The sequence below is a fragment of the Cricetulus griseus genome, chromosome 7, assembly GCF_003668045.3.
Source record: "Cricetulus griseus strain 17A/GY chromosome 7, alternate assembly CriGri-PICRH-1.0, whole genome shotgun sequence".
NCBI classification, from domain to species: domain Eukaryota; kingdom Metazoa; phylum Chordata; class Mammalia; order Rodentia; family Cricetidae; genus Cricetulus; species Cricetulus griseus.
Window position 1 is genome coordinate 73925854 of NC_048600.1, and position 26922 is coordinate 73952775.

The following is a 26922-nucleotide window of genomic DNA, read 5'->3' on the forward strand; positions in this document are numbered from 1 at the left end:
GGCCTGAGCCCCTGTAACCCTGCTGCCAAGCTGTGCACAGTGGGGCAGACTCCTGCTGCCAAGCTGTGCACAGTGGGGCAGTGCGCCCCATGCTGGCAGTCCAGGAAGATGCCTGGAATGTGGTTCTCAAGAAATGGCGAGGCTTCAGATGGTCTGAGTAGAAGTAATTGGTAGGTTCATTTGTTTGTTTTTCAAATCATGGGGGCCAGATTTCTTTCTCTAGATTTCAACTTCCCCGTTTTGTTGGAGAGGGAACAGGAGAAAAAAATGAAATTGCAGACTTGTGTTTTATACCTTTGTTTCCAGACAGGTAAAGATTTAAGGAGTGCAGGGTAGAGTTACAGTGTTAGGTATTGCCTTTGTGTGTTTATTCTTACCAATCCAATTATTTCTGATATTGTGAGTGAGTGACAGAGACCACCTCCTGTCTCTGAAGAGGCTCTTGTCTCACCCTCATCCCAGAATGGGGTAAACAGATAGCAGAGTAAGAAAGGAGATACTTGACAACTTGGGGTTAACGACCTTAAACAGGATAAGCAACTTTTAAACAGATTGCCACTTCGGATATAAATGAAACAGGTTTGAACTCTCCGTAGCAGTGGGATGTTATGAAGAGCCAGCACAGCTGTGAATATGGCTCTGAGAACCAACCGTTACGCTGGAAAGGAATCAGAAGATTGGGGCTGCTGACCAAAAGCAGCCGTCATGGAGCATGTCTGGAGGTCACTGAGGGGGTAGCAGGAGAGCAGTCTCCAGGCTCCAGCAGGTCTCCAGGGCAGAAACAGCAATAGATTTATTTTTTCAGCCATGAGAAGCTTTGGAGGCTGGGGTGGGAATGCGTCCCTTTGCCTGCACCCACCGATCCAGTCCCAGAGCTAACTGAAGCAAATCCCCCCCAGAGCCTCAGCCATAGGAGCCTCCCAAATGTAAATAAGTTTGTCTGTGAGAACTGGCTGGTTAGAATTTCAGTACTATGGCCTGGCGGTGGTGGTGCACACCTTTAATCCGAGCACTTGGGAGGCAGAGGCCGGCGGATCTTTGTAAGTTCGAGGCCAGCCTGGTCTACAGAATGAGTTCCAGGACAGGCTCCAAAGCTACATAGAAACCCTGTCTTGAAAAACCAAAAAGAATTTCAGTGCTATAGAGGGATTGGAATATTGCAAGTCCAAAATCTAGTTCCCTTAGCTTGGGCTAGTTCTAACCCTCCAGAACAGCCATTCATTGCTCACCTGGGTCAGAACAACTAGATAACTATTAACTCACCAATCCCAAAGCTCAGGTAGTATCTTGGGTCTATAGAGAAGCTCTCCCATTTCTCTCTACGTGCATCTCTGAGGTACCCAACAATGTATTTTAAATTTGACTTGTTTTATGACTTTATTCTGTAAAACTATACACCTTGGGACATTTAATTTGGGGTAGCCTAACTCTGTGTTGCCAGGTCATGGTTATTCAAAATGGCTTCAGAATAAACTATGTTTTATTCCTTTTATGATGAGAGCTGTGGTTTTGGCATCTATAGTCCTCAAGGCAGTCTTCCTTCTTTGATAGATGAGCCAGCTAGGAGCTGGATCCTGAAGTCTTCACGAGTCTTCCTTTGAAGAGAATAGAGGCATCTGGGGCCAGGCTCCTAGAACCAGGGACTCACGCCTTCCAGCTCTTCCTTCTCTGTGGAATTCTGCCGCAACTCTGGCTCTTCAGATCCAGAATATCTTAATTTATAGAGGCTCCAGGGTGCGTGGCAGGCCTAATTATTAAAATGTGAATATGCAAATGAGGTGGAAGGAGGACCAATCAGGGAAGCACTAACAAACCCAGTTGGACAGGGAAGAACCCCAGCCCTCCAAAGGTTGCCTAAAGTTCACAATGAGGTCTGGAAGTCACTGTCTCTGCTGAGGTGGGAAAACTCTTGAGGTTTGTCTGTTCCTGGTTGCTAAGCCTCTTTGTGCAGTTGTTGTAACTACACTAATAGCTGTCCAGCAGCATACCTTCTTCTGCTCCTATGCCATAAAACTTTGAAAATCTCCCTCTGCTGGGGGTGGAGGGGAGGCACCTATAAATTGGACTCAGTAAACTTGATTTAGAGGTTGTTACAAGATAATTCCTGGGCAAATTCAAGTGATTTGGAATTCTAATTTTACAGTTTTGTTTTCAAAAACAGGGTCTCGCTGTGTAGACTTGGCTTGCCTGGAGCTTACTCCTTATGTAGACCAGGCTGGCCTCAAACCCACAGAGATCTCCTTGCTTCTGTCTCCTAGGTGCTGAGATTAGAGATGTGAACATCACACTCGGCCCTAATTTTACTTTTGTCATCAATATAGCTGGGCATGTGGAAACAGGAGGAACTAGGGTTGAAGTTCAAGGCTAGCCTGAGTGACATGAGACACGGTCTTATTAGTCTATAGCCACACCACGCCCCATCTCATCTGATCTTGGAAGCTAAACAGTTAGGCCTGGTTAGTTCTTGGATGGGAGACATTGTCTCACAAAGAAAACAAAAACAACCAGGGCCTAGGCGTGTAGCCTGGTAGTGTTTGCTCATCGTGCAAGAAGCCTTAGTTTCCATTCCTAGCACAACATAAATCATAGGGTGGTGAAACACGCCTGAAATCTCACACTGGGAGGATGAGGAAGGCAGGAGGATCAGGAGTTCAGGCAAGCCTGGAATACACAAGAAACTGGAATAACCTTGGTGAAAGGTTGAGCATCGGAAGCCTCCTTGTTGCTAAAAGAAAACATCTTTCTAGCTGCTCGATGGTGGTGGAACACGCCTTTAATCCCAGCACTCTGGAGGCAGAGGCAGGCGTATCTCTGTGAGTTCGAGGCCAGCCTGATATACAGAGAGAGTGCCAGGACAGGCATGGCTACACACAGAGTCCTGTCTCAAAAAAAAAAAAAAAGTAAAAGAAAAGAAAAAAAGGTTTGGAGTAGGGGAACTAAAGCAGTGGCTCAGTGGTTAGGAGCACTTGCTGCTCTTGCAGAGGACCTGGGTTGGAATCCCTATACTGATTTGGTAGCTCACTGTCCTATTAACTCAAATTCCAGATGATCCAAGATCCTCTTCTGGCCTCTGTGGGCCCCAGGCAGGCATGCACGTAGTACACACACTACATATATGCAGGCAAATACCTATACACACTATACACAAAAATCATTTTTTCCCCCCTGAGACAGGGTTTCTCTGTGTAGCTTTGGAGCCTATCCTGGCACTCGCTCTGGAGACCAGGCTGGCCTCGAACTCACAGAGATCTGCCTGCCTCTACCTCCTGAGTGCTGGGATTAAGCCACCAACGCCTGGCCAAAAATCTTTTTTTTAATCACCTCCAAAGAGTGGGTAACTGAGAGAGACATCAAAAGTGACTGCTCAGTGGACTTTACTGAAATGGCCAGTGGTCTAGTAGCCCTCATCTTCATGAAAATAAGGACAATGTGAATGAGGCTTCCACAAACAAATCCAGGAGGCAGTCCCCAGAGTTAAAGTTACTAGGTGGAGGAAAAAAAAAAAAACAACCACCAAAACCCCCCCAAAACACCCCCCCCCAAAAAACCAATAGCAAAAGAATTTGGTCTTCTTAAATCCCCAGTAACAAACATTGGTCTCAATAGCCCTGGGGCTGGAGAATAGAGCTGAATAGAGCTGTATAGAGCTCTAGCCTACCTCTTGCAGATTTATTCCAGGAACACAAAGAACACCTGCTACTAAGAGGAAAATGTGGAAAACAAGATCAAAATAAATAAAATATTTAAAATAAAAGCAGCCATTGTCACTAATTTTGGCTTGTACAAAGTTTTATAAGCTCTTTACTCACTAGCACAGAGGCAGCTGCTCCGTCATGAGTTCTCTTCAAAAGGAGAAACCTCTTTTTTCTCTTTCGGTTGTTCTGGGATAGGGTTTTGTGTGTGTGTGTGTGTGTATGTGTAGCCCTGGCTGTACTAGAATTCACTCTGTAGACCACGCTGGCCATGAACTCAGAGATCCACCTGCCTCTGCCTCCTGGGTACTAGGATCAAAGGTGTGCACCATCAACACCCTGTCCCTGTAATTTTTAATTAAAAACTGGCTCTTTAATTGCTTCAACCCAAATAAAAACATAAATGTAATGCAGATACTGGATTCTGGGGGTAATTAATGAGTAGTGCTAATCTAGACTATTAACATTTGAGATTACCTAGTGGACTTTGGGGAGCTACTGTCAAGGGCCCTAACCTGCCTGGGGAGTGGAGGGTGGATGGGGTGGGGGACAGGTAGGGAGTTGGGGGAGGATTGGGGGGAGGGGAGGGAGAAGGAGAGGGAGAAGGGGTTGACATGTGAAGCAAGCTTGTTCCTAATTTGGACTAATAAAAAAATTAAAAAAAAATAAAAGAAAAAACATTTGAGATTACCATGGAGACACAAAACTTGAAAAACTTCTCAGAGGACTGGTAATTCCTCCACCAATGAACACCCATCCAAGATATCAGCAACACACCTAATTCCCTAAGTACAAACTTGCCAATCTCTGGCATCATACAAATGCTACAGGCACTCATGTGTCAATATGTTCACAAAGGAATTTGCTGCAGAGAATTGCCTTGAAGGACAGACAGATAGCTAAGGCCACCTTAACTATGCATGCATTTAAATGGGCCTGATACTGCTCCAAAGCCAAGACAGGCAAAACTTCAGAAGCCACTCATCAGGCAACAGGTGTGAAGTTCTAAATGCTCTCAGAAGTGAGCAAGGCATGAAACTTGTGGACCTAATGGATTGGCAAAAGGAGCTCAAATCAGAGAAACAAAGACTCCACAACCAGGTATGGGAAAAGCAAGTGGCACTAAGGGAAACAGGAGCTGCTCATTAAGGTTTGGGAAGCCTAGAAGAACCCAAAAGTCCTAGGGAGGGCCCTCAAGAGACAGGGTCCCTGCCTTCTGAGTGGAGATGGGGAGCTTAACTCCTGACTTGAGTCCATTAGGGCACTTTGAGGCTAATTCTAGGAGCATGGGAGAATGTGATCTGAAACTGGGACTATCCAAGCAGATTGGCAACTCTTCTCTCCCGCCAGCTTTACAGTCCTAGTTCCTGCTGGCTCCACAGGAGTTTATAAAGCAAAGCTGAAAGTACCCCTCATTTCCCCCAACACTGGTTCAGGGATGATAAGGGTCTATGAGCTAGCAGGTAAGAGAATCTTAAGTAAGAGATGTCACAACCCTTTGAACTCAAAAACTTTCAAACAATGTGGAATTTTAATGAATCTATCTTGGGAAATAAATATAATAGCATTTACATCACTAGAGTCCTTACCACTTAAAGCTGTTAGGAATTCTATACATTATAGGTGATTTTAATTTCAGATCTGATTAAGCAAATACTACTCAACTTCACCTTAAAAAAAAAAAGTCCATAATTCACTATACAAACAAAAAAGAAATTCCCTTTAAATATGTCCTCTTTCCAAAACACAGGTATTACGCAATCCTAAAGGATGCCAACTACAAGCAATACTATATGGAAAAGAATCTGAGTCTAGAGGAGTCACTTATCAAATCCAGAGGACCCGAAGGACAGGTCAACTACCAGTGTAGGCCCACTTTACAGGACTTGGAAGGTTTAAGAGTTTCATTAAAAACATTTTTTTACACTTATGTGTACGATGTACAAGAATGCTACTGTGCAACTGTGGCAGTCAGTGAACACGTCCTCTCCTTCCACCATGTGGGTTCTGAGCTTGAACTCAGGTTCTCAGGCTTGGTACCTTTACACACTGAGGCTTCCCACCAGTTCAAGGGTTTCCTTAAAAACAAAACAAAACAAACAAAACAAACCCACGTTTATTTACCCTGTGTATGTACTTGTGTGACACAGCATCAAAGCATGCATGTGCAGGTCAAGACAACATATGGGTGTCAGTTCTTTCCTTCTTCCATGTAGGTTAGAGGAACTGAACTCAGGTAATGAGGCTTGGTGGCAAATGCCTTTACCTGCTGAGCTTTTTCACTGGCCCTGAAGTTTTTAACTAATGAAAATGTAGACTGGAGAACAGCTTAGTGCTAGCGTTCTTGCCTAGCTTTTAGCAAACCTAGGGTTCCATCCCCATGACTAAAAGTAAGTAAATGAATAAATAAATAACAAAGATGTCATTTGTCATACATCTTAAAACATTTGGGTCCAGGCAGAGGTGGTGCACGCCTTTAATCCCAGCACTTGGGAGGCAGAGGCAGGTGGATCTCTGTGAGTTTGAGACCAGCCTGGTCTACAGAGTGAGTGCCAAGACAGGCTCCAAAGCTACACAGAGAAACCCTGTCTTGAAAAAACAAAACAAAACAAAAAAACTGGAAAAAATATCAATGAGCCAGGCATGGTGGTGCATGCCTTTAATCCTTGAATGTAGGAGGCAGAAGCAAGCAGATGACTGTGAGGTCAAGGCAAGGCCAGCATGGTCTCCATGGTATTTCCTGGCCAGCCAGGGTACATAATGAGGCCTTGTGTCAAAAACCATGCTAGTGAGAAAAATTATGACATGGGGTGGGGGTGGCTGATATGATGTGCATGGGGGACAACAGAGGACAAGCTACAGGAGTCCTTTTTCTCCTTCCACTATGTGGATCCTATAGTTTGAACTCACTGGGCTTATCTTGAAGTACCTTTTGACCTGAGCCAGCTCAATGGCCTGCTAGGTATTTTTAAAGAAAAATAATTTGTATATTTAATGTTAGGGATGGAACCCAGGACTTTGAGAATGCTAGGTGAATATTCTAGCAATGAACTACACCATAACCCACAGAAAAATTACTGTACTTTTTCATTAGATACTGTTTCTATAATCAAACCTATATAATGATATTTAATAGTATTACCCTTGTACAAATCGAAAAGAACATTTATAAACCAATATAGTGTGTATTTTAAAGAATGTATTATTGTATGGCATGTGTAGGCATGTACCTGCCACGGTGCTCATGTGGAGGTAGAAGATGACTCTGCAATTGGTTCTTTCCACTTTTATGTGTGGATTGAACTGAAGTAACTAAACTCAAGTTGTCAGTCTATGAGTACTATATGCTGAGCCATCACCAGTCTGAGAACCTGTTTCTAAAATTTGTGTGTTGCATGCAGGTGGGCACATGCATGTGGAGGCTCAGGGAAGACCTTGAGTGTCTTCTCTATTGCTCTCTACCTCACTTTCTTGAGGACTTTTACTGAACCAAAGTTTACCACTTTGGCCGGGCTGGTTGGTCAGTGAGCTCCTGGGAACCACCAGTGTTTGCTATAGTTATAACAACACATAGTGATGTCCAGCTTTTTACATGGATGATGAGGATTTAAGCTTATGTCTTTATGCTTGCTCTTACTAAGCTATACTCCTGGCCCTTTAAATACCAAATTTACTGTGTTTTCATATGACCACAGTTCGCCAACACTCTCCACCACCGGTCAGTGACTTCTGGCCAAGGTGCAATGGGACTAGGAACAAAGTCCAAAAATCTCTGCAGAGTACCTGAAGATGTTTCAAGAAGAAAAGGGGATATTTAAATGGCTCCTTGGGTAAAGGCACTGAATGCCAATCCTGACAATCTTGAGTTCATTCTCCAGAACCCACAAGGTAGAAGAAGAATAAGTCTCCCAAGTACACACACACACAAAATAAAATATAATTTAAAAAGAAAATTAGAAAAGGAAAAAAGCCTCAAGATGGCAAGAAGATTGCACACCAGGGGTAGGAAGTGCTCAAGAGCCAACAGCATCTCAGAGTTTCCAACCCACTGACACCAAAACACAGGAAATTCTAATTTTCTAGTGTAGATCTCACTCTCCCAGCGAATTATTTCTATTCACAATGAATGTATCATTAAAACCTTTGCAATAGCTGCATATTGGTGGTGCACATCTTTAATCCTAGCACTCAGGAGGCAGAGGCAGGCCGACCTCTGAGTTTGAGGTCAGCCTGGTATACAGAGCAAGTTCTGGGACAGCCAAGGTTACACTGAGAAACCTGACTTAAAAAAGCAAAACCAAAACCAAAACCCCTTTACAAAGGGGGAAAATTGATAGAGAGCACACACTAACATTCAAGGGATTAAAACAAAAAGGTAACTTTAATGCAATAATAACAATAATCTGAGGATAAATAAATCCACATCAGACTCTAAAGTTTGATTTTTTTCTTTCTTTGCAGAGACTGGTTTTCTGAAAGCAATAGGACTGAAGATGTTAAAACTGAATTTCTGAATGTCCAGGTGGAACCGGCATGGGACTGGCATGGCACTTCCTGCTGCCCTCTTCACACTCACCAGGCCAAGGTGACAATTCTGTTAACTCAGGATGGGCGTTAGTTTCAAGAGTAACTGGAGGGCTTGTTTCCTGAATCATCTTCTTGTGAGCCCATACTCTGTGAAGGGGAAGGCAAAGTGGTGTGCTTGTGATCGACTCTGTCAGAGGACTCTTGAGAAAGCAGGCCTGCCAGCTACTCAGCCTGTCTCTCCTTCAGAAAAGCCAACCCTGGACTAACACCAGGCAACCTGGGCCTTCCCTAGCCACACTCACAGGCAGTTCCTGACACATCTTAACAAGCATCTCTGTGAATTTATGGGTCACTGATTTTTAACAACAGTGAGCAACTGTTTAACAAATGAAACCAAATTCTTGTGCTTACTGCAGTAATATCCCTCCTCCTCCACCCTGAGAACCTTGTTTACCTTTTGAACGAACTGGGGATTCACTGTGATCTCCTGGTCCATGGCCTTCAGCCGCTCATCCAGCTCTATGCACTTTAGCATCTGTGCAAGAACCATATAACCATGGTTAGCAAGGGGCTTTGGTTAGTCACACACACACTATTTAGTGTGTTTTCGTATTTGTGCACACATGTAAGCATAGGCACATGTGACATGGTACTTATGTGGAGGTCAGAGGAGAACCTGTAGATGTCAGGCTCTCTCCTTCAACCACATAGGTCCCAGGAACTGAACTCAAGTGGTCAGGCTTGGTGGCGCATGCCTTTACCTACTGAGCCATCCTGTTAGTTCCAAAATAAGGTAACATTTTAGGCGACATTTTGATATCCACAAATTATAAAAGAGTAATAAAGTTCTACTTTCTATTGTGTTATTTTTTAGGATTCCTAGATTTTTTTTTACATGTATGAATACTTAAGTATACCAAGTGAACCATGTGTGTACAGTACCTGAAGAGGTTAAAAGACAGCATTAGATCCCCTAGAACTGGGGCCACAGATGGGAGTGAGCTGCCTTATGGGTGCTGGAAAACAAACCCAGGTCCTCAGGATAAGCAGTGTTTCTTAACCTTGGAGCCATCTCTCTAGCCCTATCCTGGGAATTTTGTTGTTGGTTCTGGTATTTTTGGACAGTATTGCTAGGTAGTTCAGGTTGGCCTCAGACTCACAATCATCTGTCTCCTAAGCACCAGGATTAAGGAGCAGGCAGCTACTCAGAGCCAGCTTTTAATTTATGTAGCATGACTTCACTCATTTCCTTCCTCCAAGGTAAGAAACACTGTCCAGATGAACCAACTCATTCCTAAAGCAACCCTCAAGAGCAGCAGGCCCCACACATAAGGCAGCCCACAGCCATGGATCATGTTGCTGACCCGGCAGCCCTCCTCCAGATGCCCAGGATATTGCTGCAGCTGACATGGGAGATGCCGTCTGGCCTCCCACATAAACAAGTCCACACACTGGCAGTCGGGTACAGGCTAAACACCAGATCACTTCAATGTTTCTTGAGTTAAAAGTAGGTTTTGGTAATCTATTTGGGAAATCTAACCTGCCATTTAGTATACTTATTCAATCAATCTACAAGAGTTTCTAGCAGTCACGTTTGAAATTAACATTGTAGGAACTGTGTCCACAGGCTAGGAACTGCCTATAAAAGACTATCCTAGAGCCCAGGAGCATTTCCAACACACAGCTCAATCACTGTCAAAGATGCCCAAACCAAGCAACGTGCTTACCTCTTGATCAATGTTATGAAGCATGGCTGGGTTATTGTATTTTTCAGGATTATCATGGAAACTGACCATACCATCCTTCTGATTAATACTTGCAAAAATTTCTCCATCTTCTATCTACAAAAAGAAGGAAAAAGAAGGAAACCATAAAATTTAGGCATGAACACAGAATATACAGTCAAATGATATAATCAAAGTTCTAAAAGCAATGCTAAGTCTTGCTGTGTCATCCAGACACACCTCAAACTTATGATCTTCTGTCTCAGACACTGGGATCAAGGATCGCAGACCTAGCTACTTAAAAAAATTATGGATATTTTGTCTGTAGAGAGTAACTCCTAGAACTAGCTACAGATGGCTGTGAGCCACCATGTGAGTGCTAGGACTCAAACCTATATCCTTTTGAAGAGCAAGTCCTCTTAACCTCTGAGCCATCCCTCCAGCTCAATTGCACAAGTATTTTAAGTATTATCTATTTATTCAGTGTTTACTAAGTGCTACATACTAGGTATCATTATAGATAGATGCCAAGTGGATCAAAGCTGACACAATTACACACAATCTCCCCCACTGTTGTTTTACCTACTTCCATATTTCTGTCTCTCTCTTCCCCTCTCACTCTCTTTCTTTATTGAGATAGGGCCTCACTATATAACCCTGGTTGGCTTGGACTTCATTATGCAGACCTGGACAACCTCTCACAGTGGTCTACATGCCTATATTAATGCTAGGATTGAAGGTATGCCTACCACTCCCATGTTTGTTTGTTTATTTATTTATTTATTTATTTATTTGATTTTCTTCAAGATAGAGTCTTGTAGTCCAGGCTGTCTTTAGTTTGAGATCCTTTTGGCCCCACATCTCAAGTGTTGGAATTATAGGACATGCCACCATCATCATGCTGGCTTAATTAACTATTATTATCATTATGTTTTAAACATCTTATTATTTATATGTATATAATAATTATTTTATTATTTATGGCACTGAATGAGTACAAGCACCAGCAGAGGCCAGAAGAGTGCCTCTAATTCCTTGGAACTGAATTTATAGAAAGTTGTGAGCCACTACGTAGGGTCCCTCTTTAAGAGCAGTCATTATATTCTTAACCACTGAGCCATCTCTCCAGCCCCTTAATTAACCATTTTAAAGTCAACAATTCAGTGGGATTTAACTGGTTTCAGTCACCACCTCTACTTAGTTCTTAAACATCTTAAACTGTCTCAAGACCTTCACCCACCAGAAGCCATTCCCTATCCTTCGTCCTCTTGGCCTGGCAATTACTAACCTGCTTTTTCTCTATGAAAGTGCCCGTACCAGATCTTTTTTTTTTTTTTTTTTTTTTTTTTTTTTTTTTTTTTTGAGACAGGATCTCATGTAGCCCAAGATGGCCTCATACTCTATGAAGCTAAGGACGAGTTTGAACTCCTGATTTTTCATGTGCTGGGATTACACATGTGCAACACCATGATCAGCTCAGATTAGACAGTTTCTATAATAGCAACATATCCTATACATTCTTTTTTGTCTCAGTTTATTTAATGTTTAAGGCACCATCATTCTTTTTCCATTATGAGGGGCTGAAGATTAAACCCTAGGCTTCACACATGGCAGGTGGTACTATAGCACTGAGCTCCAGTCCCAGCTTGTTTTTTTTCTTTTCTGTGGTTGATTTGTGTTTGAGACTGAATCTTACTATATATGTAGTCCAGGCTGGCTTGGAACTAGAGATCCTCCTGTCTCAGTGTTCCCCAAGTACTGAGATGACCAGTGTGTACCACTGTGCCCAGCTCTGCCCTTGCATCTTTAAACAGTTTCGTAGTCACATAATTTCTTTTTCTTCTTATTTTTATTGTTGTTTGAGACAGGGTCTCACTATACAGTGTTGCTGGCCTGGAACTCACTATGTAGATCAGGCTGGTCTTAAATTCACAGGACCAGCCTGCCCCTGCCTCCCAAGTGCTTACTGAGACATGATTTCTATTACTTCTACATTCAAACATGAGGCTACACACGCTTTTGTTTCATCAGTAGAAATTATGTTCTGCCTTTTCTGCAACCTTTTCTTTTTTTTTTTTTTTTCTTTTTTGGTTTTTCGAGACTGGGTTTCTCTGTGTAGCTTTGGAGCTTATCCTGGCACTCGCTCTGGAGACCAGGCTGGCCTCCAACTCACAGAGATCCACCTGCCTCTGCTTCCCGAGTGCTGGGATTAAAGGTGTGCGCCACCAACGCCCGGCTTGCAATCTTTTCTACTACTGCTAATTTCAAAGTAATTTCAAGGTCTGTTACTATTTTAATTGCACTAGTGATTGGGGACTTATCTCACACAAACACATCCTAACCATAAAGTTAGAAAAGCAGTAGCAAACAGAAGTCCTGATGGCTATTTTGATCCCAAAAAATTGCTCCACAATGTTTGTTTTGAAACAAGGTATAATTCTATAGGCCAGGCTGACCTACAACCCACTACCCACTAGGAAACCCACCATAGCTAGATCACATAGGAATCTTGCTGCTTTAAGCTCCTGACTGCTAGGATTACAACAAGAGCCACTGTGCCCAGCTTTTCCGTGTGACTAATGTTTGGCCCATGTGTGAGCAAAGAACCAAGCTGCCTAAAATGTCCATTCTTTGCCCTGTAAGGGATAGACTTAAATTATACCTGGATCATGGTTCACCACAACAGCATTTTTGTAACCAGAATAGAAAATGACTTAAATGGCCACATAGCTGGAATGGAAGGGCACAGTGTAACACTACAGCCTGAAAATAGATAAACTACAAATACATCTACATGCATGGCTCTTACAAAGCTACCTTTTTTTTTTTAGTTAAAAATTTTTTTTATTTACATACCAACCAATTTCCCCGTCTCTCTTCTCTTCCCGTTCCCTATCCCCATGTTCTATCTTCCACACACCCCCCCCCCCCCATCTACTCCTCTGTTCAGAACGGGGCAGACCTCCCATGGGAGTAAACAAAGCATGGCATATTAAGTTGAGGCAGGATCAAGCTCTTCCCCCTGCATCAAGCTGGGTGAGGCATCCCAGCATAGGGAATAGGTTCCAAAAACCAGCTCATGTGCCAGGAACAGGTCCTGATCCCACTGCTAGGGGCCCCACAAACAGACCAAGCTACACAACTGTCAACCAAATGCAGATCGGTTCCATGCAGGTCCTACTAGCTCAGGTCAGCTGTCTGTGAGCTCCCCGTCAAGATCTTGACCCACCCTTACTCATACAGTCCCTCCCTCTCTGCAAGTGGACTCCCAGAGCTCAGCCCAGTGTTAAGCTACCATTCTACTAGGTAATGTGTATGAAGGTACACTAAGTAAGTATTTCACTGTACACATTTTCTCTCTATTTATTTATTTATTTGTTTGTTTGTTTGTTTGTTTGTTTTGTTTTTTTGAGACAGGGTTTCCCTGTGGTTTTGGAGGCTGTCCTGGAACTAGCTCTTGTAGACCAGGCTGGTCTCGAACTCACAGAGATCCGCCTGCCTCTGCCTCCCGAGTGCTGGGATTAAAGGCGTGTACCACCACCACCCGGCTTCTTTTTAAATTTATTATTTTTTGTGTGGGTGTTTTGCCTGCATGTATGTCTGTGTACCACGTGCATGCAGTGCCCCGGAAGAGGACTTTGGATCCCCTCAGACTAGAGTTCCAGACCATTGTGAGCAATCATGTGGATGCTAGGTATTGAACTTGGGTTCTCTGGAAGAACAGCCAGTGCTCTTAACCACTGAACCATTGCTCCAGCCCCCACTACACACATTTTCAAAAGATGAAGATATCCATGAAGAGACAGAATACAACCAGCAGCTTTCAGCCCTATCCCTAGCTAGAAAGTTCAGTGATGTTCCAACTTGTAACAGCTTGTTTAGTTGTGTTTGTTTCGAGCTTTATACCTTACCAGCCTGTCACCCAGGGCTGCTAAGTCTTTCTTTTAAAAGTTTTATGTGTATATGTCTGTAAGTGTGTGCCATGAGTGTCAGGTGCCTTCAGAGGCTAGCCAGAATTACAGGCAGTTATGAGGTGCCAGACATGGGTGCTGAGAACTGAACTCAGGTCTTTTAGAAGAGCAATAAGCCACTGACCCATATCTCTAGCCCTAAACCTTTATGCTTTAAGCTAGTTGCCAAGTGTGTAGAAGTCGGTCCTAGCACTTTGTTAGTGCTACTCCATGTGCAGCCAGACTGATACTGCCCACAAGGAAGTATGGAACTTGACTTAGAATGTAAGTCAACAACGGCAGAGCACACTGGTTCAGCTACTGATTTTTTAGCAAGACTTTCTTGATATTAAGGGTTTTTCAGCACACATACTTGTAGTCTAATGATCCTATCACAGATCAGCATAATAGCACTACTTTATGTATTGGGTATCTATTTCAGGGATATTTCAATTGACTTAAATATAATAAATAAGGAATAATAAATAAGGAATATAAACTGGATACAACCATGGTATATATCGTACAAGCACATCTAACTGTCTGAGTTTCCTCAAGGATTCACTGTGACTGAAAACTTTGTCTACAGGGTGGTACTACTTGGAGAGAAGAAACATTAGGAAGTAAGGCCTAGTGGGAGAGTCCTAGGGGGTGTACCTCTTTGAAGGGAGTTGTGGAACCCTAGTCTTTATCTTCTGGTTTGCTCCTGGCATACATTCCTGTCATGATGTGCCACCATCACCAAAGACCAGACCAATGAGACCATCTCAGTTGGACCCAAGTGTGAGCTACATTATCCTTTTCTGTTTATAAAGTTACCTGTCTCATATACTTCTCTGCAGTATTGCAGCCATAACTAAGACATTTGACTGTAAGGAAATACAGCAAAGTGTCAACAGCAGTTGATTTTGAATATTCACTGTTTTTAAACCTCTTGTTTTTTTCCATAATGGACACTCACTTTTTTTTTATAAAAACAAAAATCTACTTTTAAAACATACTTACCATGTGTAGAACATATTTTTCTGCCTCCTGAGGTCCAGATAACTGCACACGACTTGCCATATCTTGTAATGACAGTGTTAAAAAGGTCTGGAAGTCAGAAGTAAATTAATCACACATAGAAATGAAAAGAAAAAGTATGTACTGAATGTATTCCATAGTATTTCCATTGCTACATAAGAAATTCTTTTTTTGTGAAAATGACTTGAGGGCTGACGAGATGGCTCACTGAGGAAAGGTGCTTGCTGCCAAGTCTGACAACCTGAGTTCAGTTCCTACCACCAAATGGTAGGAGACAACTGGTTCCCACATGTTATTCTCTACATGCTCTCCACCCATGTGCACAGGTACGTACACATGTACACAGACACAGACACACACACACATAAAAAAATTTTAAAATAACTTGAAATTAATGAGACCAGTAGTCTCAGCTGTCATTCTCTGGAGGAGCAATGAGAAACAGTTATTCCCTATACATGAGTGGCACTTTCACAGTAAGAAAAGAGTCAAGTCTCAGAAAGCAGGAGTAAGATCTAGGGCTATGCAAATGTGGAAAAGGAAATCAAAGGAACACTCATCATAGGAAAATGCTCATTCTAACATCATTAGGAAAAAGTAAGTAAAACTATCCTAAGTGCATTTTCCACTGGACATAGCTAGTGGGAGAGTGACTGCAGCATCTGCGATATAGGCCTAGGCTGCCATGGAAAGAGGTTCAGAAAAGAAAAGAAGGGGAGAGACTGACAAGCTCCTTATTACAAGTAACTGTCTTCACAAACACACAGAGTGGAAACTAAGATCTAATGTTCAGCCAGGCATGTTTGAACACACTTTTAATCCCAGCACTATGGAGGATGAGACAGGTAGATCTCTTTGAGTTCAAGATTAGCCTGGTCTCACTAGCAAGTTCTGGCCAGACAGGGCTACACAGTGAGACCCTGTCTCAAAAACAAAACCAACCAACCAACCAATGTCCAGATACTGACAGAAAAGTAACCCCTCCACAATGGGTGTGGTAGATAAAACTCCCATCCAACAATTCCTATACCTGGCCACCTTGGGACAGGGTTTCCATCACTAACATTAATGCACACATGGTCTATCTTCTGAGGCTTCTATGAACAGCTTCTTTCTGATTTTTCTATTAAGAATGAGACTTCATTTAACTAGAAACTCTTTCTCGTTTCTGCTACTATTACTCTGGCATTAGGACCTAATGCCAAGTGAAGCTATCACCAGAGATCTGCCTTTGGGTAGACACTGCCCTGCCTACCTCACTTTACAATGGCTCTCCTCTAGATACCCCGAAGAGTGCTCATGAACTCACTATTTGATGACCTACACCATGAGCTGGCACATGAAGGATCAGGACACAATGAGCTATGAACCATTTGCCTTACTTAGCTCTGGCCTCACCACTTTAAAACCCTACTTATTTGATCAATTTATTTTTTCTTAAAATTTTTATTTTTCGTTTGTGTGCTTATTTTGTTCCATGTTCCAGATTATCCTCTCCCTCAGTCTCTTTGGTTTTTCGAGGCAGGGTTTCTCTGTGGCTTTGGAGGCTGTCCCAGAACTAGCTCTTGTAGACCAGGCTGGTCTCAAATTCACAGAGATCCGCCTGCCTCTGCCTCCCGAGTACTGGGATTAAAGGTGTGCACCACCAACGCCTAGCCCAGATTATCCTCTCTTAACTAGAAAACATTTTGCTATATTGCTACTTCAAAAGTACAAGCTGGTAACTATTTCAAAATGCTCAACTGTGGCTGATGATTTTCATAACAATGCCTGCATACATTAGACTGATTTCTTTCTTTCCTTTGTTTAAGACAGGACCTCACTATGTTGTCCTGGTTAGCCTTGAACTCAAGACATCTGCATACCACTGCCTTTCAAGCACTGGGGTCACAGGCATGTGCTATCACAACCAACCATATTAGATTTAAGTTGATTTGTCTAATTGACAGGTTACATTTGTTTCTAAACTTTTCTGAGTTGCTTTTCTGAGTCAAATTCTTCATTTTCATCTTACAAATTAACTTCTTACCAATTCTCTGCTGATTTCTTTGAGTCAGGAAGCTATCACTATTCTTTCTAGAGTGCATAGACTATTGGGAGGGATAACTCCTGCTAATCAGTGACAGCTCCTTACTCCCTCTTCTCCAGACCCTGTGTCCCCAGTGACCTGTCTACCCCCACCTGCCCAATTCCTTACACTGCTTCTTTAGGTTTCATCCAAAAGCATCCACCCAAATCACTTCCTGCTGTTGGGCATCCTGGCTACAGCCTGATTTTGCTCCTACAACTTTCCCTGCCACCAGCTACTGATGATGTGAGCAGAACTTGGGAATGGGATCCCATCATCTCACCAGCTGTCACTGCCAGGCTGTGAGCAGACTCTTTACCCCAAAGCCAAGTGCTATTTAAGCTTCTCTTAGTAATATTCCTATTACTTGCAGCATACATTATTTAAAAAACAATTTATTTTTATTTTATATGCATTGTTTTGCCTACTTGCAAGTGTGAAGGTGCCAGGTCCCCTGAAATTGGAGTTAGACAGTTGTGAGCTGCCATGTGGGTGCTGAGAAATGAACCCAGGTCCTTTGGAAGAGTAGCCAGTGTTCTTAATCACTGAACCATTTCTCCAGAATACACTTTTAAACAGGGAATTTAAACTTATATGCTTCCCTTCACAGTTCAAACATTTAATGAGCATATTTCTTTCTCCCCACCCCCCCAGTCAGAGTCTTGCTATGCTGCTCAGGCTAGCCTCAAGAAATCTTCCCTCATCAGTCTTTTCCAAGTAGCTAGGACTACATGCATACACCATTAGGCCCAGCAGGCATTTCTTATTATAAGAAACCTTGAGCATAAAAATGAAGATCACGGCATGTGGAGCACATACCTGTAACTCCAGCACTCTGAAGACTAAGGCAGGAGGACCAAGAGTTTAAGGCCCACTTGGGCAACATAGCAAAATCCTGCCTAAATAAATAAGTTCCTTACATCCTAAAACTTAACCGAATGTGGCTCACCTAACTCTGGTCTAAATGGTAACAGTCTCCTCAAGTCTAAGCAGAGATCAGCATAGCCTGAGAAGTTCAAGGCCAGCGATCGCTAGCCACCCACCATTCCCCACTTTGAACTGGTGACCCCTTCAGGGCTACTTCTCTGCCTCCCAGTGCAGCCGTATCGCCTACCTTTCTTCCTCTTCACCTGCTCCTCTTCTCAAATACCCTGCTCTAGCCCTGAAAAGACCAAAAGGTATCAATCAAACTCTTTCTAAGAACCCAGCTGCAACAGATTCTCTCTTAGTGTAGAACCCTGCCACACTTTATCCTGTACCTGCTTCCTCTGTGCTAAAGAGGAAAGAAAAGGAAACCAAGTCCAAGGACAGCCAAAGCCAGCACTCAGGGGCAGCACCTGCCTCACCTTTGTTAGCCTCTGGATGTTCTTCTTATAGAGAGATGACAGGCACTGCTTCACCAGGCCCATGTTGTTATCTCGAGTGAAAGTTTCACTGTGCTTGTTCACCAGGTTCCGGAGCTCCGATGGGTTATTGGTTGAATAAACTTGTGCTAACTCATGGTAAGCATTGCTGAGAGGCTAAAGGTTTAGGGTGAGAAAAAAGTTACAGCAGTATGTTTTGGTAATATATATTTTCATATTACCATGAAGTTCCATTTTATCTAAAACATCATTTCTCTATCAGTGGTTCTACTTTTTGACTTTTTGTACTGTAAGTTAAATGAGAAAAATGAAGGTAAAAATCTTCATTATTCCCAACTGCCTCTCACTCCACATCCCCTGCCAGGTGCAATGGGACAATTTGCTATTTCAATTCAGGAACTGGGCAGAGCCACAAGAATGTGGAAGAACTCAAGCACCATCACCAGGCAGATTCAAACACACCTCTGACTGGTGTTGTTCTCACCATTCACATTACTGTACATTACTAATGCTTATGAGTAGAACCCTTGAGCTATGAAGAAAGGCATTTCTCCTACAGCAGGTCTACTGTCTGCCCAGGGGCCACTAGAGGAACTCAGTAGCTCTCCATGGTGCTCTGAGTACGGCTGCCCTAAAAGGATCCCGCCCACTACTTTCCCACAAAGCAGGAGAGCCAGGGCTATACAGAGAAACCCTGTGTCTAGAAAATAAAAAAACCAAACAACAACAAAAGAGCTGGGAGGTGGTGGCACCCGGAGGTGGTGGCCTTTAATCCCAGCACTCAGGAGGCAGAGGCAGGCAGGCAGGCAGATCTCTGCCAGTTCAAAGCCAGCCTAGTCTACAGAGCAAGTTCCAAGACAGGCTCCAAAGCTACAGAGAAACCCTGTCTCTAAAAACCAGAAGAATAAATAAATAAATAAATAAATAAATGGTCATGAGCATGTAGTATTTCTTTATTTTTGTAGAGCTAGATATTGAACCTAGGGTTTTGAGCATGCTAAGCCTGAGCTATGTCCCCAGCACACATGTATGTATTTGTGCATGTGCACACACGTGCATGTGTCCAAATGAAGGCCTGAAGTCCATCTTAATTGTAATGTCTCAGGAGCCATCCACTTGTTTTTTGACACAAAATATCTCACTAGGACCTAGGACTTGCCTAAGATTAATGAGCCCCAGGATCTACTTGTTTTTCCCTTGCTCAACTTTTCACATGGGTTCTAGGAATCAAATTCACGCAAAGCACTTTAACAACTAAGCTATCTTTCCAGCCCTCTTTCTATATGTACTTAAAAAAACAAAACAAAAAAGTCATTATTTTATTTTTTAAGCCTTGTCCCAAAGTTTGGCTGTCAGGGAGCACTGGAAGAGGACAGTAGTTAAAGTAGACATCCCAACATCTGAATAAGTTAAAGCTAATCAAATGAGAACCTCATTTTCAGTATTTTGACTAAAATGTAATAAAGAAATACAACATACAAATCCACCCTCCACAAGAGCTTAAAGACCTATAGGTACAGAGCAAGGCCTGGAAACAGGCTTCTGAGAAAACTTTGGTATTAACAAGATAAGCAGGATATATATGGACTGGAGCAGAGATAGAGATTCTGACTGAACCACATTCCTGGACTCTTCTCAGAGAATATAGATTTGATAATCTCAAGTTACTGGGAGAGCTAAGTCACTATAAAATTACAAGACTGTATTGTTACAGTATTTTTACATACAAATTAATAAAGAATGTAAGAAAATCCATTTTATTTTTAAAACTTACCTTAATAAATCTACCCACAATCTGAGATGTGTATTTAGGCAGCTGTTGTACTTTGCCAAGTAATATCAAAGACACTAAAATATACTTTTTATAGGATTCCAACATGATGTGGCTGACAGCCATGGCAGGAGTAGTAATAGCCTGAGCAAGAGAAGAATGAGTAGCGTCAGGAGATGTAGCAGGAAACAGCAACTGATCACATGTATTAAATGGCAAGACTTAAATGTCCATTAGTAGATAATGTCCAAATAGACATTTTTATTACATCTATTTGTTTACTGCGTGTACTCATGTACATACATCAGTGAATATTTAGAGTCAAAGGACATATCTGTGGGAGTAGCTCTTTTCCCACCATGTGGGCTCCTAGGACCCCAGTCAAAAGGCTAAGTAAGTACCTGCTGAGCCAGTTTTTCTTTTTTTTTAATGTTTATATTTAAAACAATCATTTTACATACCAATCCCAGTTCCCTCTCCCCCCACCATCTCCCCACCCTATCCACTCCTCAGAGAGGGTGAGGTCTCTCATGGGGAATCATCAAAGTTTGTCAGATCATTTGGGGCAGGACCAAGATCCCCTCCCGCCCCATGTGGGAGGAGCACGGAATCCCTCCATAGGGAATGGGCTTCAAAAAGCCAGTTCAAGCACTAGGGATTAATTACTGGCTCTACTGCCAGTAGCCCCATAAATTGCCCAAGCCCCCAACTGTCACCCACATTCAGGGGGCCTAGTTCAGTCTTATGCAGGTTCCCCAGTGGTCAGTCTGGAGTCAGTGAGCTCCCACTTGCTCTGGTTAGCTATTTCTGTGGCTTTCTCGAACACGGACTTGACCCTTTGCTGATATTATCTCCTCTCCTAGAATTGGACTCCAGGAGTTTGGCCTAGTGCTTAGCTGTGGATCTCTGCATCTTCCTCCATCACTTACTGGATGAAGGCTCTACGATAGCATTTAAGGTAGTAAACAATACCCTAAAGAATCTTAAGCAATAGTGGAGAAGGTATCTTAACTACCATTATTTTAAGTCTTTTTTTAAAACAGGGGAGGGTGTGAACACTCCCCAGCTATCTCAAATTATGCCGCTGAGTTTCCTGCAGTTGGGAAAATAGCATAGGTCAGCTGATCCCTAGTACAATGGAGAAGCCTCACCATGTTGATCATAATATCTCCCCTGCCAGGTTAAGTATACAACACTTTTGTTTGTTTTTGAGATAGACATTTGTTATATATATAGCCCATGGTTGGCCTGGAACTCAGGAAGTGCCTACCAAGCTCCTGCCTATGTGTCAGCATTTGAGGCTTGTGGCAGCTTTATTGATATATAAATCAGAGTACAAAATTTACACTTTAAAGTATATAATTCAGTGGTTTTCATTATATTGCTATAGGATAATCCTTCTGTACACTAAGAATATAGATTACTCTCACTGATTAATAAAAAAGCTGTTTTGGCCTATAGCTGAACAGGATAGTTAGGTGGGACAATCAAACTGAGGACTGGGATAAAGAAGGGAGAGATTCAAGCCAGGAGCTGGGGATGCTAGAGGACAGGAAAAGCCACAAACCATGTGGCAATACATAGATTAATAGAAATGGGTTGATTTAAATGTAAGAGCTAGTTAATAATAAGCCTGAGCTACCGAGCATTTGTAATTAATCTAAGCCTCTGAGTGGTTATTTGGGAAATGGTGAGTGGGACAGAAATGTCCACTTACATTACATTTACTAGGTAGCAATACCATTATCTAATTTCAGAACATCCCAATCTCTCAAAAAGAAACTCCTATTCATAAACAGCCATTTTTCACTTTCTCCCACAACCTCAAGCAACCATACTCTACTTTCTGTCTCTGAACTTGTCTGCTCTGGACACTGTATAAAAGGCATCATAAATATGTGATCTTTTGTGACTGTCTTCTTTATCTTAACAAGTGCTCCAATTCTGAGGCCAGCACCTCCCTTCTTTATGTGGTTAAATGATTCTTCAGCTGATGAGCATTTGGGTTGTTCCTACCTTTTGGTTCTACATGTTTTTATGTGGATAGTGTTTTTTATTTCTCTTTAATATATTCTTAAGAGTGAAACTGCTGGATTACATGCTTAATATTGTAATCTTTTTTATGTTTGTTTTTTGGTGTTAGGGTTCAACCCAGGACTTGGAACTTATGAGCAAGGCAGACACACTTCCACTAAGCTGTGCCCTCAGATCCTGAGTACGATCTAAAACTGCCAAACTTTCCCAAAGTGCCTGTCATTCTGCAACTCTGCCCACAGTTCCACAGTTACAAAGGTTCTAAATTCCTAGGATCTGTGCTAACACTGTTACTGCTTGTCTTTTTAGACCTTAGCACTCCTAGTATGTATGAGCCAGTAACACTCATCAGATTGTTTTGATCACATGAGTTCCGAACCTCATAACAGGCTTTAGAAAACTGATTACCTGCTCATAAAAGTAGAGTGCTCTTTCAAAGTTCTTCAGCCCCGTATAGATCATTCCTCCATAATAATAGTAGCACAGAAAGTGTTTTGCATCATAGGCTCCATTCTCTTTACAGATATCCATCATATCCACATCAAGATATGGAAGGGCAGGTTTAAAGCACTTCGCTAGTAAACAAAGCTATAAAGAAATTTGTGTTAAATAATTTTAAATTTTACTATGGCAGGTTTAGAAAATTCAGATTCCAAAATTTTAAGATTAATGAAATAAATATTAACACATTATTTCATTTTCTTAATCATCTAGAATAATAAAGCATTTCCCGAGGGCATGGTAACTCACACCTGTAATCCTCCACACACTTAGGAGGTGGAAGCAGAACTGCTGCAAATTCAAGGCCAGCCTGGGCTAGAGTTAAGATTCCATCAAAAAAGAAAAGAAAAGAAAAAATAAAAAAGACAAAAATAAAACAACAAAGTAAATATACTAACACTAAGGTAGAATAAACCACAGATGAATTGAAAATTAGAATTCCACAGATGCAGTTGGTACCCACTCACCACTCATGAGCTTCTGGATGAGTGAACAACTTTGTCCATTTTAAATTTACCAGACTAGTGAAACAAAAATAGACCAGCACTTGGGAGGCAGAGACAGGTGGATCTCAGTGAGTTCAAGGCCAGCCTGGTCTACAAAGCAAGCTCCAAGATAGCCAGAGCTACAGAGAGAAACCCTGCCTTGAAAAACTAAAAACAAAACAAAAAACCACAAGTGTGTAAATACAAAAAACAAGCACACAAGGAAAGTAATATATCTAAACAATGGTAACAGTGGAGCTATCTGCAGATTCACTGAGCAATCCACTTCTAAAAATTAGATACAATCAGGTATTGTTGCGTATGCCTTTAATCCTAGTATTTAGAGGCAGACACATGCAGATCTCTGCGAGTTTGAGACGAGCCTGGTCTACATAATGAATCCCAGGACAACTAGAGCTTATGTAGAAAGACACTGTCTCAAAAAAAAAAAAAAAACCAAAACAAAAACCCAATAATAATCAAATCAAATAAAAACTAGGTATATGCTATTCCTATCCCAAAAGCACTTTGAAAAAAAAAAAAAGGAACATGTGTCAGAGGTATCCACAACACAAAACACTCCACAGTAGCTCCAATGAAACCTACACACATTACAGAATGCAGTCTAGCATAACAGAGATCATAGATTCATCTTCAAGATGCATTAAATAGGAAAAAGCAAGATATATAGAAATCCACACAGATTACTGGGATCTGTGGGCTTTCCTTTTTCTTTTTCTTTTAGTGGCGCACGCCTTTAATCCCAGCACTCTGCAGAAGCAGGCGCATCTCTGAGAGTTTGAGGCCAGCCTCAAAGCTTTGGTCTACAAAGCTATACAGAGAAACCCTGTCTTGGAAAACCAAAGAAAAAGTATGTGTTTACACTTGCTTGTTTGTGTAAAGTATCTGTAGAACAAATGCACGAGAAAGTACCAATGAAGGTTTCCTCTGAAAAGAACTGTGGCTAGCAACAGTGACAGGGAGACCTCATCACACATCCTCACTTTTGGGGAGTCTTTTGGACTTTGAGTTACTTAGCATAAGATAAATAAATGAATAATGTTTTAAGTATAAAACACTGCCTGTGTTTTTACTCTTCAAGTTCTATAATTTATTGAATAGAAAATGACTTAAATTTCAAAAAATGCTACAACCATTACAATACCCCTATTTGTAAGTCCCACCCTCCATATGTCAACCCCTTAACACACACTCCACCCATTATCTTGTTGAGCAAACCCACAAATAGCCTCACACCAATGATCAGGTGTGAATCACACTTGCTGCATACCTGGCAGAGATCGGCATGTACTGAGGTCAGCTGGTTTGTATTCATCTGCATCTTGTCTATGGCTTGCTTAAGGATGCCAATTCCTCGAAGGGGCTGTCAGAAATGACATCTCTTTCAGATAAGTTCTCAAAGTTGGCAGCACATTGGATCTTATGTTGTCACTTACAAATAAAAAACAACACTAATTGATAGGTTCCTTACATAGCAATAAGGTTTCCATACTATGTCAGGAAATGTCTGCCTCTATTCAGTCAGAAAGTGTTTTGATAAGTTTCTTAGAATACTTAAGAAAATTTCAGTATTATATTTTAAATCAAAACCTTTTTTTTCTTTTATAATGAATATCAGTAATAAACTGTATTACTTTGTTGAGGGTGGGAGATGGCTCAGTTGGTAAAGTTCTTGCCATGTCAGTATCAGGATCTGAGTTCAATCCCCAGGACCCATTTAAAAGCTGGATGTGGCAGTACAAGCCCCTAATTCCAGCACCCAAGAGCTAGAGGGAGGAGGATCTCTCTGGCTTACTAGCTAGCTTGTCTAGACAGTCAGAGGGCAAAAACAAGGTAGAGAGTGAATGAAGAAGACACCCAGTGTCAACCTGTGACCTCCACATACATGGGCACACATGTGCACACACATGTACACAAAACTAGAGTATTTCCTAATAGCTACAGTTAGCACTGTAACAGAAGCTAAGTGAATGATGGTGCTGCATGTTTTTCACTGGAAGATTAGCCCTAAAGACTGAATCTATCCTAAGCAGGCTGTTTTCCACCCCCAGTTACAAATAACAGTATTCAGCCTCAAGTGAAGCATTACTCTCTGGTCTGAAGAAGCTAGAATATACCTACATAATTTTACAGCTTTTTCAATAAAGAGGCATGATAACAGCTCTCCTCTCCTCCCCCCCCCCCCCACCACTCAGGAAGTGACACTGTAGTATCACCCACCCTTAAGACAGGGATCATGTGTGGCCCAGTCTAACCTTGAACTAGATATGTAGCCAAGGTTAACCTTGAATGCATGATCCTCCTGCCTCTACCTTCCAGTGCTGGGACTACAAAGCTGTTTTTGTTTTTTTAATGTGCATAGGTTTTCTGCCTGCATGTACCACATGAGTGCCTGGAGGCCAGAAGAGGGCATTGGATGCCCTAGAACTAGAGTTACATTCAGTTGTAAGTGACCATGCAGATGCTTGGTATCAAACCCAGGTTCTTAGCCAGTGCTCTTAAGTGCTAAGCCATCTCTTTACCCCCACAGCTTTTAACCAAACTGTTTAGTGCTCCTACATAATACCAAAGGCTCCTTCTGCTTTCAGCCTCCTGGCCTTAAAGTTCATTTTCAAATAAAAAAGAAACACCCAAATTATAATTAGTGTCAAAGGCAAAGTCTAAGAACCATTCCAAGTGAAAGTAAACTAAAGAGAAACAATGAGTACCAACCTATGCTCTAAGGTCTGCTTTTGCTATAGAGATCATCAAGCATGTATCTGGCCATATCTGGCTTGAATCTGAGGTTTTGTGAGAGCACTATCTTAACATCCATTTCCAGACGCTGGCCATGTTCACTGTGGCCTAGGAGAATGTCTAGAAAGCTCCCACTGAAGGTATTTAAGATAAGGAACAAACATTTACAATTGAATTTCCTCCAATGGTGGGGGAGGGAATAAACAAGTGCAGTGAAACACTAACATTTGAAGAATCTAAGTCAAGAGATATAAGAAGTCTTTATATTATCCTTTCAGTGTTTGATATGGTAAAAATCATCATAATCAAAAGCTAGAAGGAAAAAAATAGCATCATTATAATACAAAGGGTAGTTTTTTGTTTGTTTGTTTTCTTCCTTCAGTGCTGGGCATGTAGTCAAGTACCTTATATGTGCCAAGCAACTGCTCTCTACCAATGAGCCACATTTCCAGCCCAGACATGCAGCTTCAAAAACAATCATCACTACCAGTCACCTCCCTGGAGGCATCACATGTTAGCCAGAGTGCTCTCAAGGAACCACACATATTGGGATATTAGGTACCGAGCCTAGACTTTTTTTTACTACACTAGTTCATGACTCAAGCACACATTTTAACAGAACTATGAATACTTGAATAACATTTCTTACCTGTTTTCTTTCCACAAGTGCATTTGTTAGCTGATGGCAAAGCCCAGCAACTAGATGCAACAATAACAAAAATAACAAAATATTGAAAATATAAACACTGCAAAGGGAAATACATTCAAGAAGAGGAAAGACTATTAGCTTACACGTATCTGTTGCATATCGAATGTGCTCGCCATTACATGTACTAATGAAAAGCTGAACCTGTGAGAACAGGGTTTCAAAGTCAGGAACACTGGGCATTGAAAACTTCACAAACCTGGAATAGGGAGAAAAAGAACCAAATTACCTTATATTTTATATAGTAAAGAATAGAAACAACTTAAGCCTAAAGTCCATCCAGCCTCTGTGAAACTAAACACCACAGGGCTGGAGAGATG

The 26922-nt window shown here is 41.9% G+C and overlaps 1 protein-coding gene and 1 pseudogene across 4 annotated transcripts in view; both read right to left on the minus strand.

Moving 5' to 3' along the window:
- Positions 1-1462: 1462 nt before the first annotated feature.
- Positions 1463-26922, minus strand: part of Cops3 (COP9 signalosome subunit 3) — a 32070-nt gene continuing 6610 nt past the window's right edge. For 2 of the 4 annotated variants that reach the window (XM_027427320.2, XM_035447840.1), the window contains 10 exons: positions 26689-26801; positions 26546-26595; positions 24431-24523; positions 22562-22741; positions 20123-20263; positions 18331-18504; positions 14899-14985; positions 9947-10060; positions 8674-8754; positions 1463-1747 (listed from right to left, as the gene is read on the minus strand). In XM_027427320.2, coding sequence (XP_027283121.1) covers positions 1631-1747; positions 8674-8754; positions 9947-10060; positions 14899-14985; positions 18331-18504; positions 20123-20263; positions 22562-22741; positions 24431-24523; positions 26546-26595; positions 26689-26801 — 1150 coding nt within the window. In that variant the 3' untranslated portion in view covers positions 1463-1630. Of the gene's footprint in view, positions 1748-5582; positions 5771-8045; positions 8367-8673; positions 8755-9946; positions 10061-14898; positions 14986-18330; positions 18505-20122; positions 20264-22561; positions 22742-24430; positions 24524-26545; positions 26596-26688; positions 26802-26922 lie in introns of those variants that run through there. The other 2 variants (XM_027427322.2, XM_027427321.2) reach the window with 2 other exon arrangements.
- On the minus strand, positions 21160-21308 carry LOC113836849 (annotated as a pseudogene).